The sequence below is a fragment of the Amphibalanus amphitrite genome, unplaced genomic scaffold, assembly GCF_019059575.1.
Source record: "Amphibalanus amphitrite isolate SeventyFive unplaced genomic scaffold, NRLGWU_Aamphi_draft 000694F_arrow, whole genome shotgun sequence".
NCBI classification, from domain to species: domain Eukaryota; kingdom Metazoa; phylum Arthropoda; class Thecostraca; order Balanomorpha; family Balanidae; genus Amphibalanus; species Amphibalanus amphitrite.
This window is the reverse complement of record NW_024882188.1, coordinates 166,465-183,161: the sequence shown is the minus strand read 5'-3', so window position 1 is coordinate 183,161 and position 16,697 is coordinate 166,465. Positions and strand designations below refer to the sequence as shown.

General features: G+C 48.7%; 1 protein-coding gene across 1 annotated transcript in view; it reads right to left on the bottom strand.

Annotated features, from left to right (window-relative positions):
• LOC122364726 (poly [ADP-ribose] polymerase 1-like) overlaps window positions 1-15,065 on the bottom strand; it is a 29,264-nt gene extending 14,199 nt beyond the window's left edge. The window contains exons 1-14 of the mRNA XM_043335401.1: window positions 14,912-15,065; window positions 10,258-10,376; window positions 9,947-10,091; window positions 9,341-9,486; window positions 8,946-9,151; window positions 8,492-8,690; window positions 7,882-7,964; window positions 6,406-6,764; window positions 5,890-6,035; window positions 5,280-5,337; window positions 4,880-5,090; window positions 4,167-4,365; window positions 3,577-3,848; window positions 2,947-3,019 (exon numbers count right to left, since the gene is read on the bottom strand). Of these exons, the coding sequence (XP_043191336.1) occupies window positions 2,947-3,019; window positions 3,577-3,848; window positions 4,167-4,365; window positions 4,880-5,090; window positions 5,280-5,337; window positions 5,890-6,035; window positions 6,406-6,764; window positions 7,882-7,964; window positions 8,492-8,690; window positions 8,946-9,151; window positions 9,341-9,486; window positions 9,947-10,091; window positions 10,258-10,371 (2,211 nt within the window). The 5' untranslated portion in view covers window positions 10,372-10,376; window positions 14,912-15,065. The remainder of the gene's footprint in view (window positions 1-2,946; window positions 3,020-3,576; window positions 3,849-4,166; window positions 4,366-4,879; window positions 5,091-5,279; window positions 5,338-5,889; window positions 6,036-6,405; window positions 6,765-7,881; window positions 7,965-8,491; window positions 8,691-8,945; window positions 9,152-9,340; window positions 9,487-9,946; window positions 10,092-10,257; window positions 10,377-14,911) is intronic.
• Between the last annotated feature and the right edge of the window lie 1,632 nt (window positions 15,066-16,697).

Here is a 16,697-nt window from a genome sequence, read left to right as displayed (position 1 = left end):
CTGCACATATACAATTTCTAAACGACTTAATTTTTGGGGAAAAAGCCTAATGGGCGCTTCAGGTTTGCAATGGATTTGCAGAACACACGGCAGTTTTTATAGCCAAATCTTCCGAAGAAAATATCGTACTCCTTCCTGTCCTGTCGTTATCTACGCTTTCTAGCATCACAACAACTTCCGGCCCGGAGTCTTGTTTGTTTGCTTATTGGGGCTTTAGGGCGGGCCGACTACAGGATGGTCATTTTGCGCCCATGCAGTCCGGAGTCGGGGTCACGGCAGGCAACAAGAAATTGAAATGGAGTCGGTCAAAGGCCTCGGTTTCGACCTTGGGTTGCAAATTAGAATCTGTGGCATCACTTGTTTGTTGTGGGTTATCTTGCGGAACAAAGGTACTTCTCATAACAAGTTTGCATGTTTTAATGACTAATGAGAAACGGTGTGCGCAATTGTAAAAAATATTCATAGACCTCTGGAGCAGCGCGGCACAGATCCTTCAGGTGTTCGACTGCAACGGGTCAATCAAAACAGCCTTTCTCGATTGTTTTCACAGGTTCAGGCCCTGGCATCAACCATGAATGGCCATTGGCCATTGGATTATATCCTCCTAACAATCGACATATGCATCTCAAAAGCGATTAAGTGTTTAAAGAATCAAAAGTGGTGCATGAATACATCATCTTGGTTCAAAATCAATTCGAAAGTCGAAATCACGACTGTGAAAATCTCGAAACCCTCGCTTCAAGAAATTCTAGAAGATTCCGATTTTCCCGACATTTGGGTCATTGACGTGAACTGGAATGTCAACCAATGACCTAGGACCTGAAGACAGGGTAGCATCGGTTTCTTCTCGTCACGGGCAACACGCTCGTATATACTTTCCCGTGAAGATCTAGCTCGATCAGGGGCCGAGCGGCTGTGAGGGGTCCGATGGACCCCCATGCGTTAGTGGCTGTGAAAACGCCAATGCAGGCGATGCTCAAAGCATTTAACATACACTTTTTGCGCACAGTTTGTGAACGAACTATCTGCCTTTGTACACTTCAAGATCAACCTCATCGTATCTCTCTAGTCAGGAACGGTGAGTGATGTATGCTTGACCACAAAGCAATAGTGGAAATAGGCTGAATGAAAGACCGTGATGTTATGTTGCACATCAGTCAACTTACGATTGGAATAGGTCGACCTGCACTGATACATTGATTGGGTCAAATAAACACTGGGTAAGCTCTACCAGAGGCTGCACTTTCTTGAATTCCAATTAGCAACACCGTAAAATCATGGATGAATTTTGATCATCAATATTTTGGAAACCCTGAACATTGCTGTTCATGCTGTGCGCCGGAAAAAAATATGTAAGCGTATTGCATAAGCGTTCCCATTTCTACCCATCCTTGCCCTGATTATCCGAACTGTTAGGCTATAACTGAATAATTTACCTCTTACCGATATCGTATCTCCGGCCTGGCTCCAAAGACCAAAACACATCATTTTAGCATTGGTGCGTTACAGACAAGCCAGAAAGTGCTGTACATTTGCTCATTTGCTATGTAATTTATTTGCTTTCCATGCGCCAGTCAGCTTTTAGGCTTTATATGAAGAAAAATGTGAATGTTACGAGACAAATGTGTGTAAATTATGAATCAGTGTGTAAGCCGAAAATTCATTTATCCGAATGATACCCAAATACACCAATCCAAAGTCCGTATGCTGGATGAGATCCTCCGCGGTCGGCCGGGCGGGAACCACGGGTGGTTTCAGCGGGTTTACCTGAGGCGGGTTTACCAAGGGCAGCGGACAACACGGCACGGTTTTCGAGCGTGACTAGCCCAGCGGGTTCTCTCAGTGACGGTGGTCGGTGGTGTTACCTTCAGACTCCCGCGACAGAGCTCCGTCCCCCGGCCGGGAACAGCGACCGTCGCCTGTCGGGCGGGCCGGCCAGATACCATACCGAGCAGGCCGACGGGATCACGAGACAAGTTCATCGGAACGAATATGACGTAAGAAGCCTGCCATGGCCGTATTGGGCTGCCAGCATCCTCCTGTTTTCTTGAATTGGGCGGTGTCGTTACTTGATAAGGGTAGGCCTTCTAGAGCGTTCTCATTGTATGAATTTCGGGTGTCGTTGAATGTAGTTGAAAACAAGCTGGTTTTCAGATTCCCGACACTAGAGATTACAGACACTCCAGAGCTTGCTGACGGCTGAGTAATTCACAAAAAACCACGCATCCTTATACAAATTCTTGTCTGATAAATATTTTGCTTTGTGATAAATAAGCGAAGAGCTTCGCGGCGATGTGGCCCGGCAATAACCTAGACGCACACAATGTTCGAACACCCAGCAGTTAGCACCCAGTACCAATGGTTGCTTATATCTTGACAGCTGCCGAAGGCTAGACGTCATTTGCGCTGACTGTAGAAATTGGCATCCACTATCACGAACACCACCTGAGTTTATGAGCCTCCCAATGCTAGGAACGCCAGGTTCGAGTCAGCCGCCTATTTCTAACGTCGTTTTAGCGATTCACCTCAGCCGGCGGTGCCCGGGGTTGGCTGCAGGCCGGATGTTGACAATAGCTGCTATATTATGTATATTGCTTTCCCTGATTGTGTGTATACTGATTTACATATGGCGTGCTGGGAAATTAACTTGAGACTGGAAGTACTGTTATAAAACATACTTTGGTGTTTACTGGAGTCTGTAAATACCTACCATGGTGTGCTCAGGAGTTGACTAAAATGTTTTATAGGATACAAACTGTAATATAAACAACGTGCAGTTTACGGAAACGGTTATACGATATGTACCTATCGCAGAGAATGCTGCCGGGTTGAAGGGTACCCTCCTCGCTGCTCACGCCTACCTTTATATCCAGATCGTACCGGGGGGGGGGGGGGGGGGGGGGGAAGGCAACCACCGGGTTCTGGGTGCCGACCAGCAGTGCTTACCTTTATGATATCCAGGTTGTCCAGGAGTGGCGGCTTCTGCATGCCAAAGTCGTGCGGGATCAGAGTGAAGAATCTGGCGGCACGCCCAGTGGGCGGTTATTGGTCAACTGCTCCGGCACAAAATATGGAAAATGGTGAAATGATAATAGAGTTGATAGATGTCGATGTCGCGTAGCAAAACACGACTGATGATACGTAAACAGGTCGCATTAAAATGAGTAGTAATTGCACCATTATGTATAAATGGGCAATAAAAACAACGCAACACAATATCGTCATCCAGTAGGTACGCCGGTGCTCCGACCAAAATGATCTAGAGGTAAATAACATGAGCTATTTATTTAGGGTATAGACTGGAAAACTAGACTCAACATTATTGGTAAAATAGCAATGACATTCCCAAGTTTTTAGAACGAATAAAATGAACTGAGTTCATGCTGCCAAAGCAGTCTGTCTTGTCTGCCTATCTGCTTGTGTCCAGTGTCTGGATGGTTGCCTTTCTGTCTATTTTTTCCTCTGATTGCATTTATGGCTGTCTGTGCGTCTGCCTGTCCTACCGTCCGTCCGTCCGTCCATCCGCACGTCCGTCTCTCTCCCCCACTCCCCCGTGTCGTGCCCATCAGCTCTCACCTATTAGAACAATCCAGCAGGAGGGGCGCTTTGGCCGCCGGGTCGCCCTTCTTTTCCACCAGCGCCTGCGCCTCTGTCAGAATCTCGAACGCCTTCTTCATCTGATTCTTGCTGATCTTGCCGAGTGGCATCTTTTCCATGTCGATGTCGAACTCGACCATGGCCTGCTTCATTGTGTTGACGTCAAAGATGGTGCAGATGAGCTCCTGGACGGCCTTATCCAGCTTGGACTTGGAGCCTTCGGCGCTCAGCTTCTTCATAGCCTCCTCGTGCTGTGGACGGGCGACCAACACACAAGGGTGAGCAATGAGCATGTTACAGCTGGTATAAAGCACCACGAAAGCACAAGGATCTAGGCCGAAGTAAATATCACAATCCTTCAGATATTGCTAGGTGTCGCCACCATTCAAAAACCGCCAAATAGTAACTCAAACAAAAGCTGGCAATTCCACAATCCACATAAGCCACACATGACCACTCATATCCAGACCACTTTTATAATACACCTCTGCAGCTCATTACGATAAATACGTCACCCTTGTCTCAGCTAGGCACTCGCCAAAGAGATGAGTGCCCCTTTCAACGCCTACCTCGCCGTAGTCAAGGTCCATCGGGTAGAACCGACCGGGCACCTTCTGGAAGTCCTTCCTGCCTTCCCAGCGGTTTCCCGTCTTCTCCTCGTAGAGCCGTTTGAACTCACGCACGGCATCATGGATGGAGTCGAACTCTTCCAGTTTGTTGCCGCCCACAGTGGTACCCAGACGGCCCCAGGCGCGGAACACCCACATGCTATCGCGAGAAAGACGATCGCGGTCAGTTGGGGCCGTCGACGCGGGGCGGGTAGGCATTTGGTGCCGCTGACACGGGGCAGGTTCGATGTCTTTGGTTGGTGATCACTAGATCGCCCACTGTATCACCGCCGACCTTATACACCCATGTAGTACGATAAACTGCCGTTCACGAAACATATAAAAAATACATACAAAAATAATGCAAAAAGTGCGGCTATTACCATGACAAACAACCGTCGCCCATTACCGATTAGGAAAATATAGAATACACTAGAAAACAGTAAGAGCCAAGACTCAAATCATCACTCCAGCTATTCCTTTCTCAGCCAATTTCTGACAGAGGCTCGGCTGCAACCATCACCCCCTCTCCTGCATGATGCCGTCTGAAGCGACCGCTACCCCTCCCTGTCGTCTGAAGCGACTCGGTTGCGATCGTCACGCCTCTCCCTTCTGTCTGTGGCGGCATCACTACGACCCCCTACCCTCCTAACACTTCACTAGCCTGGGCTCACCTGCCGCCGTAGTCGGCCTGCAGCACCTGCAGTTTGTAGAAGCTGTTCTGACCGGAGCCGGCGTCCACCTGACTGAGCACTGCGTTCAGGAAGTCTCCACCCGACTGGTACACGTGCGCCTCGTCCTCCAGCCCCGAGTCGGGATCCACCGCGGCGCCGCCCTTCAGACGCACCCGCTGAGACTTGGTCATCGACTTCTTGTCGAACATGCCTGCCACAAGGAAGAAAAGATATGAAAAAAACAATGCTAAACTACATGAGAGTAGGATGAAAATGTGTGTATAGGCACCAAGACCACGAGACATAAAATATCATGTTATGACCCAGCCTGCTAAGTCGGTGATCTGCTGAAACAAAAACCAACTCCTATTTATTATTGAAAACAAGCCCAAGCACTTACTCTTGGACGCTCCTGACTTGTTGAATGTCTCCTCCTTTGCTCCCAGCCGCTCCTCAACCTGCAAATTGCAACATTGAAATTAAGATCAGCTCCACACAGCACACCTTCTAGACGACTTTTTCCATGACAGCAGCAGGCTTGTAACATAACAGCTCTATAGCCGGTAGTTATTCCATCGCGAAGTGCGGGCTGAGTTGTTTGTCGACCTCGTATCTGTGCCTCGGCCTGCTCTACCGGTGTCGAAGCTCATCAGAAGGTCCGAGTTGATATCGGGCGAGGAGTGGCCGCCTGTCCACGACTCAGGACAGGCGGTGTATGCACCGCCCGGTGCAGTGTGCAATTATACGTTTCGGTATTACAGGAGGTGCACCGCATACCATTCACAGAGAAACTTTCATTACGAGAAGAAAAAAAAAAGATAACTAAAAATTACTATGTACAATCAGAAACAGTAAAACTTGGAAACGAATTATTTATTAACAACTAAATAAATACTACTGAATAAACATACAAGCACATGAACGAACAAATTGTTGAAAATGATCTCATCATCGTTCAATCAATTAACCAAGAAGAGGCACTATACAGACCGGCGTCGTTCCACACCCACCTTTCCACCCCAGTCGGCCATGTTCGTTTCCTCGATGGTCTTGAACACGGCGCCCGCCTTCAGCTTCTCCACTGCCTCCGGCGGGATGACGTGCACCGAGTGCTTCAGCGCCGCCTTCAGCAGCTTGTGGCCCCCGTCCATCGTCTCTAGAGAGGGACGGGTGGGCGTGGGGCCGGGCGGTGAGCAATACTAGGGGTTAGGTGACGACGCGGTTGCGCAGTGGACAGCTCAGTGAGGCGAAAAGGGATCGCTTTAAAGACGATACTATGGCGACGATGAAATAATAATACGCAATAACAGCGCCTAATATACCGTTCGGTTAGTAAACATTATTCACGTCGCTAATAATTGTACTTATGGCATATCATTCGCAATCAAGCATCGTTATCAAACGCCTCGTTCACGTGCAATATTTAAGAGCAGGAAGCTCGGTCCATGGCGGACCCGCCTCACTCAGTACCAGTGAGGGTGCGGCCTTGTCACCCGACACCTCGCCAGCTGCCGGCTCCGACTCACCTTTCGTGCAGATGACCGCTGCCACCTGGGCCGTCACCGACTTGGCCAGCTTGCCGCCCATCCTCTGCACCCGCTTCACGACCTCTTCATCGACATCCCCGGCCACCGCGAACGTCAGCTTGGTGAGCGGCGTGGCGTTCAGCTGGGCCTTCACCTTCTCCTGCTGCATGGTGGCTGACGTCTGCCCCAGATCCTCCATCAGACGGTCACCCAGCTTGCACTTGTAGCTGGCGAGGAATGGATACTCTTCGGCTAGCTCTTTTGGAACTTTGAAGAGTCGCCGCTTGGGCACCTTGACTACGTTGGTGCATTTTGTCCATTCGGTGAGCTGGCCAACGCACTGGTACCCCACGCCGCTCCTGGGAGGGAAAGGGGGGGGGGAGGGGGTGACGGCGGTGGCAGCGAGCACGCCCGACGAAACGTGACAGTGTTCATCCACATACGGCGTGATTATACCATGTAATGGAATCGTCCAATTACCTCCTAATGGGATCCCAAATTATGTACGACGTTATGCAACGACATTGTAGATGCTGATTGTCATCTTAAGCAGCGACGGGAAATTTTGCGAAACGCACAGAACAGACATAATTTTCCAGGTCAGGAAACGTCGGAAAATGATCTTCAAGCGCTCAAAGTGGCAGAGCGTCTTTGAAAGCTTTTAAGTAGAATACGAAAAGCAGTAGCATACCACAGGTATCGAATTATGGGATAAGTGCTTATATGTATACCTAATATCTACAGTCCTCTTACATTTAATATTGATCGCAAAGTTAACCTCCCAATTAATGAAGAGCTGTTCACAACTGATGAGTCCATCCATAAACATATCAAAATATTTTCTATAACTATGCAGCTACACGCATGATATGATGAATATTGCTATTTTATTTCCTTACCCGCTGAAACAGGGACATTGCGGCAGAAAAAGAAATGATACAAATACATTAAAATCAAAGAAAAGTAGATGCATCATATATCACATGCAATGACAGTTGAAACGTGACATTTGATGTTGGTAATAGTTAGGTCAATTACTGAACGAGTAGGATAAAATACGAATTGGACAAATTTTCATTCCTAATAATTTACCAACGAGCTAAACAAACAAATCACAAAACCTAAATGAAAGCAGAATAGGACACGGTTTTATCGTCTCGAACCTCCCAGTGATCGTCTGTCGTCCCCTCCTGACCTGTCCGGCCACCCACGGGCCTGACCTGAACACCAGCTGTCCGTTCTTACACAGCGAACGCGCCGCACGGGCCTTACCTGAACACCAGCTGTCCGTTCTTACAGAGGGGGCACGGCAGCAGGGCGCCGCACGGGCCTTACCTGAACACCAGCTGTCCGTTCTTACTTCTTACAGGGGGGGGGGGGGGGCACGGCAGCAGGGCGCCGCACGGGCCTTACCTGAACACCAGCTGTCCGTTCTTACAGAGGGGGCACGGCAGAAGCGCGCCTAACAGGCCTTACCTGAACACCAGCTGTCCGTTCTTACAGAGGGGGCACGGCAGAAGGGCACCGAAGGCCATCCCGTCGGAGAGACGGTCCAGCATCTGATCAGAAACGGAAGAGGGAGACGTGTTAGATCGATATTATGCCATACATGTCGAAAACCTACATTTATTGGAGCAGACTAAGCCATGAAGACTCAACAAATAAGAAACCACGAAGGTGAAATCGATGGCGAGAATGACGAAAAGAGTTGCTTGCACGTTTGCATACTGAAAGTATGTACCTGATTTAAATGCACATCATTGAGCCGAACAAAGGCTAAGTACGGACAGTACGCGGTGTCATTTGGAACAAGCTCTGCTTAGCGTCACACGTCAGCCCACCATCACGCACATTCGCATAGCAAAACTGCATTTATATAACCGCGTTTTTCCAGACAGCCGATAAAACAATATCCCATGAGACTCATCCAGATGAGCGATGTTATATCACCGTGACAGCAAAGTAAGTCTCTGTAATGTTACTGTCAAAAGTCCATGACAAATACGCCATACACAAAGTCATCTCTCGGACCGATTCGGGCCGAGATGGCCACCAGAGCAGCGGGTCGATCGGGAGGCCGCCTTACCCGCTCCGTGCCGCTGGGCACCTCCTGATCGTTCTCCTCCAGCAGCAGCTGCAGCTCCCGCTTCCCCAGCTTCTTCAGCTGATCCCGGAAACCGAACACCAGCTGGCTCTGCTTCTTCAGCTTGGAGCGGTCCGGGCCCGCCTCCTCCTTCTTCGGCTTCTTGGAGGGCCCGTCCACGGCATCCTCGGCTGGCCTCTTTCTGCGGAACACGAAGCGTAGGATGCATTCGGTCACAAATCACGGAATTTCCCTGGTTATCAAATACCCTCCAACTCGTCATATATGGAAAGCTCTTGATGTGAATACATATATGCGCTCAGACAAACATTTTGTCAATTGCTTTCTGTCTTGCCAAATGCCCACTGTGACTGTACTGAAACTTTATGACGTTCTTTCGTAAAAACACAAAATACCCTCACACACCTCATCCGCTCATGTAGTACTTAGTACTTACCCTTCGATTTTCTTTAGCTTGGCCTTTACCATCTGTTGGTCTTCCTTGGAGAGTGTCTTCAGACCCGGCATCTTCGCCCCCTCCTCGAAGAACTCGAGCGTCTCGCGATCTTTGACGAAACAGTCCACGTGATGCCAGCCCATGTACGGTCCGTAGGCGCGGGCCCGTTCAGAATCGTACACCTTCTTACCGAGTCGCACCTCACCCTGAGAAAAGACAGATTAGTAGTGGACTCCATATAATCTAATGAACTATTTTAGTTTGATGTTTGTCAAATAACAATACCGTGGCAACTTCAAATACACCATGGACAACTACGAGACGAAATGAGTTATGCCAGCGATTTAACAAAGAATTGAAACAAGGTGTATTGCTATGGAAATAGAGAGCCATACCTTTAATATCTTCTCTTCGCACTTTCTGCACTTGGCGGCGCCGGATTTGGCGTACTCGGCGAGGAAGTCCTGCAGGGCCTGTTTTGTGGCCTTGGCTTTTGCTGCCTTGCTGGTTCCGGCTCCTGCATCGCCGGTGGCTCCGCCCGCTGTACAGGAAGCAATGCGTCAATAACCTCCTAGCGATCTGGACTGGACGAAGGCTTTCCGACCAGTCATGGCCGTTTTACGAGAGGTAGGCTCCACCGTGTCGGCCAAGATGTGAATGGTTCCTAGGAGACCAATCATTCACACCATGAAACAGTCACATCTTTTGTGGCATCATTACCGCGGCCAATAACATCGGTACCCTGTTTCCATAGTCAAGAGCAGGGATACTATTTTTTTTTCAATCAATAAATTCGCATTTCAATATCCTTCGGCTGATGAAATAGAAACTGACATGGTGGTGGTGAAAAAAAAAAAATGCATCTCTTGCTACCCGCCCATGGTAGTTTACAAAGACTACAAGCTCAGAATACATACACAATTGTATTGACAATTGTATATAAATGAATTTCATTGCGTTCGAGAGACGTCCGATGATCAGAGTTCCGGCAGTAAACTTACCTCCAATCTTCGCCCTGATTTTCTCCTGATCTTCGAACCTCAGTGATTCGAAATGTCCGATATCGGCAACAGCTTTCGGCTTTTGCTTCTCAAAGAAGCATGAGAAATGGTACCATTTCGCCATTTTGCCGTCGAAAAACGGCGACTGAAAAGAGAACGTAAAATAAGCCGACACAACGCAAAATTAAGTCTGCAATACGATACAGCACATACCGAACACCACACACATTCAATTTAAACCAGCAAGTGATAATTTATGACTTTATCAATACAAAATTGTTGAAAAACATTACGAGAAATCGTCGTCCTACCTGCACCATTGCAGCCATGCGCAGCGTGTCCTTGGCGATGTTTCCCTTGCATCCTTTGCAGCCGGCCCGACCCGACTTCGAGTACTCGGCGCGGAAGGGCAGGTCGTCCGACATGGTCTCTGTAACGAGATAATTGGGGTGTTAGGACAGATATGGCAGTACCGATGTCTACAGCAATTCACGAGTGAAAAAGGCACATATTACGGGAAGAGGATTGGTGGGGAGTCGCGAAGAACCCTCATTAGTTCGCAAGTAAAATAAAAAGATCTGAGTTCTGACTGTTCATGGTGGCGATGAGTGGCCTCCTAGCGACCTTTCACACAATGAACACTCAACACGGCGACTGGCGAGCCTACCTCCCGTACACACGGCAAAGGCTGGCCGGGGAGCCACAACGCCGGTAAATTGGCGTATAACCACTCATTCCGTCGAATACCACCGGGTGCAATGTCCCAAAATTTGTTGACTTGGGTGGGAAACGACATCCAAATGAATTTCATTTTCCACTCTCACCACCAATTCTTAAGAAAAATTTCCACTCCCAACCAAGAAAACCTATATTTTTTACCTATTGAAAGAGCAGTGGTGTGGATGGCCGGTTTAGCATCCAACATTCTACACCCTAGAATAAAATGCATGCTTTTTGTCTTTTCTCACTCTTTTTGGATCTAATCACATCAGTTTTCCACTCTCTCCCCTCTTTTTGGTGGGTATTTTTCCCCTCTGACACCCAAGACGAAATTCAATTTTGGGACACTGACCGGGTGCGCAGCGTTTTCCGTTAAACACACGGTAAAACGCAACATCCGCAGTCGCACGCATGGCAAGATTTGGTAGTGGGTGGAGGCAGTGACACAGACCCGACGTCGTCATGCCAGCTCGTCGGAACCATCAAACTCGCCATTATTTAATGGGTGGTAACGGTGACATCGATGTCCCCAAAGGTCGTCGATGTTATCAATGACGCTCCTCCCTTCGCCGTACACAGAGCTGGGGCAAGTTGTGGGCGCAATGCGTATGACAAGGGGTCTTGGAAATGAAGCCATCACTGCCACATCACTATTCTGGCATCCAGCAGTGTCCCACGTCCTACATATGATGCACCGTCCCCCCCCCCTCATCCGATTCATCTGTAGAAAACAGGTTGGGGACCACACTGCTGTTTAGTGGTACAGTGAGAAGGCTGCTGGCTAACCAGCAGTTTCAGAACTACTGCTTGAACGAGGAAATGAGCCAAGCAGCAGAGATCAGGATCTCTTTATTGCCATTGATCCCTAGGCCTTGTACATTGGAGCAATATTAGACTTAAGTTATATACTTCACATGGGACCCAAAGAAAGGTTTTCCAAGTTCTAAAACTCCCAGACTCTCCTATCTTACATGATGCTGTGAAAATTTTTCTGCTGTATTTTTTTTTCTCCATAATTGTGGATGCAGTGGGTAAGAAAGCCCTCTGGAGTCTGTCTGTGATTTTATTATCAGATAAAAAAAGATGCTACTACTTTAATTTATGAAATGGACGATTGTAGGCAACTACAATTTTCCATTTAATTGGATTTAAGGGTCATGAACACTTTCATTGGAATCAAATGATCTTCAGGAAATTTGGCAGACATGCATGTATCCAAGAATTGAATCTGTGATCACATGAGATCTGGTGACCAACCATGAACTTGCTATATAACCTGTGTGGATCCCAGTTCCACACAGCCCACAACCCCTGAACCATGATCAGATAAAGATCCACAGCAATTCCAATTGAGATCACAGACTTGAATCAGGGCACTTTGAGCTGTGATCTCAGTCACCATTGGATGACTAACAGAACAAAATTGAAATCAACAAACAGAACACAACTTTTGGGGAGCATGCTCCCCAGCCTCACATTGGTAGGGAATCAGGTTCATTATGTGAGGCATATAATTTAGCAATGCCAGAAAGTTACTTTTTCCACAAATCAATATCAGAAAACTGACAGCATGCTTATAATAAGAGACACATGACAACATCCATTTCCAAAAATCATGCCCAGTTCAGGCATTAGCTGATTGAAACTACCATTAAACATAGGATTAGACACTAGATTCATGCACTGGTGTCAAGAATACAGCCTTATGTAACTTAAACTGCTCCTTATGCAATACTTTGTCTGCTCACCAGTAGATCCTAGAGGGGCTCATATTGGACAAGTACCTATTCTGCACTCAGCTCTTCTTCAGAGCCAAAAATTGATGAAGTTTGTTTCCCTCTCATAAACCTTAACAGTTTGCTCTAAACTATAATGTCTTAATTGCACAGCAGTGCATTAGCAAGCAAAATGGGAAAAGTTCAGGGAAATCTGACAAAATTTATGGGGAGTAGGTATTTAGCAGTATGCTAATTGCTAGCCACATAGCTCAGCTGTAGGTGTAGCGCTGGAATCTGCGGTGAGAGCATAGGTCCTGTTGCAAAAATCCGCAGTATGAGGTGCAACACTCGATAGGCACTCAATGTTTCAGCTTATGAGGCTGCTCCTGACATGTTGCGATTGCTAGCAGGCCACAGCGAATAAAAACAGGCGAAGGGACCCACCATTCCAATGTGCAGCTATTGACACATTTTCTATAACTTGAAATGGACTCTAAATTCTGCCATATAGACTATAGGTATTCAGTGGCAGATCCAAGGGGGGGGGGGGGTCACATGGGTCATGGCCCCCCCTTGAGGCCCGGGGGCCCAAAGACCTGCCAGGGGCACCAACGGCCTATCAGGGGTATCACAGTCCTGACAGGGGCACCACAGGACCGCCAGGGGCACCACAGGCCTAGCAGGGACACCACGGGCCTGGTGCCCCTGGGCCCTGACAGGACTGTAACGCCCCTGACAAGCCTGAAGTGTCCCCGGCAGGCACGTGGTGCCCCTGACAGGCCTGAGGCGCCCCTGCAAGGCCGGTGGTGCCCCTGGCAGGCCTGTGGTGTCCATGGCAGGCCTGTGGTGCCCTTACTAGGCCTCTGGTGCCCCTGACAGGCTTGTAATGCCCCTGGAAGGACTGTGGTGCCCCTGGGCCCTGACAAGCCTGAGGTGCCCGGTCATGACAGGCTCGTGGTGCCCCTGACAGGCCAGTGGTGCCTTGCTAGGCCTGTGGTGCTCCTGGCAGGCCTGTGGTGCCCCTGACAGGCCCAAGGTGCCCCTGCGAGGCCGGTGGTGCCCCTGGCAGACCTCTGGTGCCCCTGGCAGGTCTGTGGTGCCCCTGGCAGGTCTGTGGCGCCCCTGGCAGGTCTGTGGCGCCCCTGGCAGACCTGTGTTGACTGGTGCCCCTGCTAGGTCGCTGGTGCCCCTCACAGACCTGTGGTGCCCCTGGGTCTTGACAAGCCTGAGATGCCTGGCTATGACAGGCTCGTGGTGCCCCTGATAGACCAGTGGTGCCCTTGCTAGGCCTGTAGTGCCCCTGGCAGGTCTGTGGTGCCCTTGCTAAGCCTCTGGTGCCCCTGACAGGCTTGTGGTGCCCCTGGAAGGACTGTGATGTCCCTGGGCCCGGACAGGCCTGAGGTGCCCATGACAGGCCCGTGGTGCCCTTGCTAGGCCTGTGGTGCCCCTGGCAGGCCTCTGGTGCCCCTGCTACCCCTGCGCCCGGAGAGGACTATGGTGCCCCTGAAAAGCCTGAAGTGCCTCTCGACAGGCCCGTGGTGCCCCTGACAGGCCCAAGTTACCCCTGCGAGGTCGGTGGTGCTCCTGGCAGGGCTCTGGTACCCCTGGCAGGTCGGTGGTGCCCCTGGCAGGCCTGTGTTGACTGGTGCCCCTGCTAGGCCGCTGGTGCCCCTCACAGGCCTGCGGTGCCCCTGGAAGGACTGTGGTGCCCCTGCCCCTAGGGGTGCTCATGGGCCCAACAGGCCCGTTGTGCCCCTGACAGGCCTGTCGTGTATACTTGCTAGACCTGTGGTGCCCCTGCTTCCTGGCAGGCCTGTGGTGCCCCTGGCGGACCTGTGGCGCCCCTACAAGGCCGTAGGTACCCCTGACAGGTTTGTGGTGTCCCTGGAAGGACTTTGGTGCCCCTGACAAGCCTGAAGTGTCAAGGACAGACCCTTTAGACGCCAGGGTCAAGTTTGTCGGACTGACAACGATTCGCTTACCTGATAACGTTCCTGGTAAGTACTCATTACTCAGCGTCCACAACATATATACACATAGCACATTCATATATACTTGCTTACAATTGGTAAATGTGGTTGTGGCTAAGAGTTAAGATACCTACTGACTAAAAATAAAAAATAAAAAGAAAAAAAACCCTGAAAATGGGGGCACCACCAAAATGAAGTGGACAAAATCCGTTGAGTTTTTAATTTTGGGTATAGGTAGGGGCACCACTTCGATTCATGACCCTCCCCTTGGAGTTTTCCTGGATCCGCCCCTGTAGGTATTGCATGATCAGAGGGTTCAGGGCAGGCCACAGGGTCAAGTAGGCCCTGTCCTTATAAAGTTTTCCATTCAAAAGGTTCAGAATTTATTTTTCCAGAAAGTATGCCCAAGCCCCCAGCATCAGCATAAAAACCACACCACCTTTCTCATCTGGAACCACTACCTATCACTATGGTTATTTGTTACCTTGGGCTTGATATATTGCAATATTTTACAAATATATTCCAAGAAACCTTCTATAACTCCTTTTTATAACTACCTTTTATCGCAACGCAGCGAAGTCGTCCTGAGAATTCACACCGACCGTCGCTTGCAATTTCTTGAATTCGTCGACGTCGTCAACGACGCGACGCAACGTGCCGGGACCCGCGGTCGCGGTGGCCGGCCCATGTCACTCCACTTTTGATGACATCATAAGGGGGCCTCAGGACAATTAATGGCGCGGTGCGCCACAATCGCTCCCAAGGTACTGGCCAACAGCTGCCATTTTTGAAAATATTATTTTGAAATAAAGTTTCAAGTAATGAAAATATTGTAATGAAGTTGTAACTTAAATCTATACCACATCTAAAAACTTACTGAAAAATGATTTATCCATAGTAAAAATATAAGCTCGATGCGTTTTCACGTTGCTTTCCTGCTGCTGCAGAGGGGTTTTAAATCGTCTATATCTTCAAAACCGGCCATTTCTTAGCATATTGCTGCTCTTTTTTGTCGCTGTAAAATTAGTTGGGCTTTCCATTGACATCAACGGCTGAGCGGTATGTGCAGAGTGCCATCAATAATCTTCAAATGAAGTTAGTCATTTTTACGTTGCAAAGGAATGGAGTACCCTTCCGAGCATCAGGGATGACGTCACTCAGGATCTGTCTCTGATTGGTCGGCGGGGGAGTGACTGTACCTTCTATAGATGGCCTTGGCGGTGGCGCGCAAAAGGAACATCAACTGAATGAATGAATGAATGAATGTATTGTTCCACGACCCCATGTCGGGGTAAGGGAAAGAACATCGGTGCTTGAATCACAACAACTATACACACATGAAAAGTTTGTACTAAATAGGTACTACTATACAGTTTATGGCACATATCTAGCTACCTATGTTGCGAGGGTTTACATAGCCTTGGTTGCGAGGATTATATACAACACCGTATCCTGAGCAAGTAGCCGGTCAACCGTCAAACAGCAAACAATGATGACTATTAATGTTGCAGACACTCGTGACTCGAAACTGCCAAACAGCTATAATCAGGTCGTTTGGCGAAAGACTAGGTGAGCCGGCAGCGCCAGGGCGGACGGCATGACAACAAAGATGAATAAGCTCGACACAGCCCAACTGCAACAAGTTGGGAATAAGAAGAGTGATTCGAAACTTCTCAATACACATGTTCGCATATGGTCACTGACCAGACATAGGCAGATACTGCAAGGTGCAAAACACAGCTTGAATAAAAAGAACATATTTGCGTACATATGTAACATCAGAGTCATAAGATACCTAATATGAGGGCCAGTATCAGCTGAAGTGAGATGTGATTGCCTCTATAAGCTTCAGGATTTTGAATAGCTGCGGTCGTTGCGTTACATTGAGAAAGTATTCAAGTTTGCGGTTATGAGGGTACGAGTTTAGGATGTTCGGGAATAGTTTTTCGCGTTTTTCAGCAATACCCCTGCAGTGTAAGACGTAGTGAGACTCATCACAAAGACTCTGTGCTCCACATAGTGGGCATATTTGTAGCGAGGGTCCTTGGGCTTTGTGTTCCTGCCTTTCTTGAGTGATGGGTAGTTTGTGTATACCACACCTAAATTTGAGGAGTTTCTGCGAGTGCTTGAACGGCAGTTCTGTTAAGTAGGGCTCTCTGTTGTGCGAGTTTTTAAACATTCTATAGTTCGTGCACAAGGAATTCGCCTCCATTTCTGCGTTCCATTTTTGCACAAATATGTCTTTTACTCTTCTCTCCAGCGATTTCAGTATCCAGGGTTTACTTATTTCATTACAGTTGAGTATGTTGCTGAAGCCATTGATATCTAAAATACTTTTGACAT